Source organism: Tupaia chinensis, unplaced genomic scaffold, assembly GCF_000334495.1.
Source record: "Tupaia chinensis unplaced genomic scaffold, TupChi_1.0 Scaffold000477_1, whole genome shotgun sequence".
In the NCBI taxonomy this organism is placed as follows: domain Eukaryota; kingdom Metazoa; phylum Chordata; class Mammalia; order Scandentia; family Tupaiidae; genus Tupaia; species Tupaia belangeri.
Genome location: NW_006159986.1, coordinates 420499 through 425648, shown reverse-complemented (window position 1 = coordinate 425648; position 5150 = coordinate 420499). Strand labels below are relative to the sequence as shown.

Below are 5150 nucleotides of genomic sequence, written 5' to 3'. Positions count from 1 at the left end.
AACCTAGGGCCGTATCAACTGGTGGTATAGTGGTTAAGGCAATGGACTTCCACAAGGCTGACCGTGGTTTGAGGCCTGGTGGCTTAAAACTCAAGCTAGGTAGGTGTGTTCCCAAAATCCCAAGTGGAGAATTGGGGAGAATGGAGGGCTTGTGGCATGCTCATCCCTCCTGGAGGATAATTTCTTGCTTTCTGTCTCTCTGTCTCTCTTTCTGGCGAGTGCCCATGCCCTATAGCAACAATCTCTCAGAAACATACCATAGACTGATTGCATCAGATCTCTTGGGTGGGAGCCAAACATCAGGAATTTTTGCAGTGCTCCAGGTGATTCCCGTGTGCATCTGAGGTTGAGAATAATCACTCTTTGGAAGCAGATCAACTTGGGTTTGAAGCTTACCTCCATCTCTAAGCTGCTCTGTGACCTTTTATCCCTGAGCCTTGGATTCCTGTCCACAAAATGGAGATCATCCATCTAACTGCTCAGGGTCATGTGCAAACTGCCTGGCCTGGAGCTGGGCACAGAGGGCAACTCCTGTCCTGGTGAACACACGGCCCCAAAGTCAGCGGTGCTGGGGCCTCTGCAGAGTAAGTGGGCTGGCTTCCCCTCCAGGATCTTCACTCTGGACTGCCAGGATTCAGCTTTCTGTCCCCTTCTCTCAGGTCACGATGAAGGCCGAGGCTCTGGATGGGCTGCCAAGAGGACCCCACGGGGCTGGAATCGAAGAACTCGAGAGAGCCCTGGGCAGGGGCTGGAGCCAGACAAGACCCAGCTGAGCCAGGACCTGGGCGGGAGCACCCTGGCCATCGACACGCTGTCAGACAACAGGACCAGGGTGGTGGTGAGTGCTGCAGGGATGTGGAGGGGGAGGGCTGGGAAGGAGTTGGGTCTCTAGGTGCCTCAGGTGTATTTGCCAGACCTGAAAATCACATATCTTTTGGGGTTGGCCCTGCAGGTCAGAGTGGAGAGAGGGATCTCAGGGGAAGGGTATGGAAGCAGAGCACAAACTGGGTCATTAAATCATAGCGTCTTGGAGCTTCACAGGCTGCCTACTTCCTCCTGGACAGAGAGGGAAAGCAACTTGCTCCAGGATGCACAGCCTGGCCACATGGTCCTAACGCTGGACTCTTCCATGGCCTGGGGAAGAAAAAGCTGGAGGTGGCATTATTAGTTACATCCCAGCTGTCAACTCGGCTCCTCCTCCTCCCCATTTGGACAGACTGTGGGACCCAGGGCTGGTTGTGGGGGGAATGCTAATGGCTGCAGAAGCATAGACTGTTTAGCCTGAGGGCAGGTGCTTTTTCTTTGGGGGGGTGAGGCAGTAGAGAAACTATTTGGGGTGCTGCTTTAGGAGAGGACCCCCTCTGGAGAAGTTCTGAGGGAGGAGGTCCAGGACAGGACCACGGCTTGGAGGAAGTCTTTGCAGGCTGTCAGAGGCCGATGGAAACCTCTGTGTATCTGGGCACATCTGTAACCCTACATTTCTGGTACATTGCTCTCCCGTGACCTGTGTGGGCTGTTGGTGAGTGTCTGGGATATGTGCGTATGCGACCGAGTATGCCCAGGCCTGGTGTGGGCACCTGTGATTGGGAGTGAAGAGGGTGGATTCTCAGGACGCAGAAATACTACAGGAGGAGGGACAGCGAGAGGACGTGCTTCTCGGAATTGATTTGTTTGCTTTATGTTTTAGTAACTGTTTTCTAATTTTTTGAGATTTTTGTTATAGGGCATGTGCATTCACCACAGAGACAGAAAGCGAGAAGTCACTCCCCGGGGAGATGGCCACACTGCAATCCCTTTTCATTCTCCTCTCAGGATTTTGGACATGCATGCACACACGCCCAGCGTGAGTGGTAGGTCGCCAAGTCCAGGACTAGAACTGCGGTCAGCTGTGCGGGAGTCCAGTGATGTAACCATTCCTCCATCTGCTGGTCCCTTAGTAACTGTTTTCTAAATCAGTACGTACTGATGTCAGAAAGGTCAAAGAGCGCTAAAAGTGTAAAGCGGAGCAAGCAGTCTTGCTCCCTTCTCCTGCGGACCACTCACCCCTTCCTCAGAAGGAGCCACCTCGGGCTGCTTCTCCTGGTGTTTGCTTCCATATTCCCAAACACTTTGCTTATGTGGCCACTTCTTGATGAACTGGTTTTAGACATCCTGTGTTGACTGCGTGGTGTGGTAGGTGAGATTCAGCTTTTTGAATTCCCCGAGTATTAGTTTACTTTCTCTCAATCTTTTTGTCTTATCCATATGCAATGTTGTATCTCATTGTTATCAATATTGAGATATACTCCTAAATAAATACTGGCTCCATTCATCCTAACAGGGTAATTTTTTTTTTGTATAATTTAAATTTTTCCTGGATTTTGCCCTGCCCCTGCTTTGAACTTAGTAGCTTGTGTGACTTTGAGGTTGCATTTTCTTTCTTTTCTTTTTTTTAGAGAGAAAGATTTTTGTTATAGGACATGTGCATTTGCCAGAGAGACAGAGAGAGAGAAAGTGAAAAATCACCCCCCAGGGGGGATGGCTACACCACAATCCCTTCTCCTCCATTCTCCCCTGGGGGTCCTGGGCACACACGCACAGGCACCTGGCATGAGTTTAAGCCACTGGTGCAAGACTCGAGCCGCAGTGGACTACGTGGGAGTCCAGTGACATGGTCATTACACCTGATCTGCTGGTCCCCAAGGCTGCATTTTCTAACTCATCCATTGGCCTCAAATATTAGTATAATCTTTGGTGTAGTTAAACCTGCCAATTCCTTTTTCCCCTGGAAACCTCTCTCCTGTCAGTCTGTTCCTACCTGACTGCCTAGTGCCACCATCCCGGGGCCTCCCTGCGCCTTCATCCTGGGAAATCCCCTGTCCCTCCCCTCTGTCCCATTCCCTGTTCCCTTGAGCCTGGGTCTTCAGTTTCCTGCATCACTGCCTTGTTATTTAGTATCCTGGGGACATCTGCACAGGAGGAACGATTCTCCTGAGAACTGGCATGTCTGAAAATGCCTTAGTTCTGAATCCTCATTTGATTGGTGGTTTGGCTAAATGTAGAGTTCTTGATTAAAAATGATTTTCCTTCAGCAGTTTGGAGAAATCGCACCAATGCCTTCTGGCTTCTAACGTCACTGTTAAAAGAGTTTTGGTGGCATTCTCGCTTCTGATCTTCAAATAGAGCTGTTGTCCCTGGCTCGTGGAAGTTTCCAGCATGTTCCCTGCAGCCAGGCATTCTGAAATTGCAGTGGTGTACCCTCCTCTGGCTGTTTTCTTCCACCAGCCTGACACTGGTGCATTGTTTCAGTCTGGAGATATATTTTCATTGGTTCTGGAAAATTGTTCTGCTCTTTCTTTCTTTCTTTTTTTTTTTTTAGAATTATTTATTTAATTTTTAAGTTATTTATTCATTGATTTTATTTTGACCATAGAAAGACACAGAGAGAAAGAGGGGGAAAGTGAGAAAGCAAGCCACTGGGTTCAAGATTCAAACCGCGGTCAGCCATGTGGGAGTGTCCAGTGCCTTAACCACCACACCACCTGCTGATCCCCTGCCTTATTTCTTTCATAGTTCTCTCCCTACCATATTCTCTCTCTCTTTTTAAATTGCCGTAGTGTGTGTGCATGCATGCGTGTCATCATGCGGAGAGAGAAGGAAAGTGAGAAACCAGTCCTGGGGGTGGCCATGCCGCAGTCCCTTCTCCTCCCTTCTCATCTTGGGATTTTGGGCTCATACATGTACAAGGCATGTTTTCAAGTCAGCCAGTCCAGAAGTTGAACCTCTGCAGTTGGCCATGTGGGACCCAGCCATCTTAACCACAACGCTCCCAGCTGGCCCTCTTTTGGATTTTTGTTATTTGTTAGTTTGATCATTATTGTTATTATTCCACTTTCTGGGAGATTTTCAACCTTATTTTTCATGTTACTGATTTTTTTCTACCATCACTTTTAATTTCTAAGAGTTCTTTGCTCTTTATTTTTCAATTTATTAGTATTTTCTTTGATCATCTTATTATTTTCTTTTTATAAAAAAGCCTTTTGTTCTTGCATCATGCTCATAATATCCTCTCTCTGGGGACACTGAACAATTTTTTTGAGATTTTTTTGTTTCCAGTTATCCATATCTTTTCTCTCAGGTACTTTTTAAATTTTGCTATGGGGTACGTGCGCTCGATGGAGAGAGAGAGACGGAGACAGAAAATAAGAAATCACTTCCCGGAGCGATGGCCACGCTACAATCCCTTCTCCATTCTTCTCTCGAGATAGTGGGCATCACGCACATGTGCCCAGCATGAGTTTTGTTTTGTTTTGTTTGTGTTATTTATTTATTTACTTATTTGGAGAGGTTTTTGCTATATGGTGCATTCACTCGCCAGGAAGACAGAGACTGAGAGACAGAAAGCGAGAATTCACTCCCCAGGGGAAATGGCCAACCCGCAATCCCTTCTCCTCCATTCTCTCAGGATCTTGGGCATGCACGCACACATGCCTGGGTTGAGTTTCAGCCACCGGGCGTGGGGCTCGAACTGTGGTTGACTACATGGGAGTTCAGCGACATAGCCATTACACCAAGTGGTGCCTAGCATGAGTTTTAAGTCATGGAGTCTGATACTGGAACAGTGGGTGACTCTGTGGGAGTTCAGTGTTGTAACCATTATGCCATCTGCTGGTCTCTCTCTCAGGTACTACAAGTGAGATTCTGTTTTTATTTAAAATTATAAGATTTTTTTCATTAAAATAGTGTCAATTTTTGCACTAATTTACATTTTTCAAAAGAATTATTTTATTTTGTATTGTTATTATTATTAATTTGATCAGAGAGAGTAATTTAATCAGAGAGAGAAAGATAGAGAGAGGGAAAGTAACAAAACAAGCCACCAGGTCTGGGACTCAAACTGAAGTCTGCCATATGGGAGTCCAGTGCCTTAACCACAGTGCCACCTGCTGGTCCCCTAATTTGAATTTTTTAAAAATATTGCATTAAAATTTAAAAAATCTTGATTCCTAAGTTTTTTAGTGCCGACTTACACGTTGCCCTGAGTTAAGTAAGTTCCTCCCTTGCTTCAGCCAAGCCCTGGCTTCGAGGTGGTACCTCAGAGAATACAGCCGCACTTATTTCCCATTCGGCTCTGTCTCGGCAACCCGCAGAACCAAGGGGCAGGGCCGTCA

General features: G+C 47.0%; 1 protein-coding gene across 1 annotated transcript in view; it reads left to right on the top strand.

The window, feature by feature from the left end:
* The first annotated feature begins 487 nt into the window (after positions 1-487).
* Positions 488-5150, top strand: part of PLXDC1 (plexin domain containing 1) — a 65040-nt gene continuing 60377 nt past the window's right edge. The window contains exons 1-2 of the mRNA XM_006156022.2: positions 488-584; positions 660-838. Of these exons, the coding sequence (XP_006156084.1) occupies positions 488-584; positions 660-838 (276 nt within the window). The remainder of the gene's footprint in view (positions 585-659; positions 839-5150) is intronic.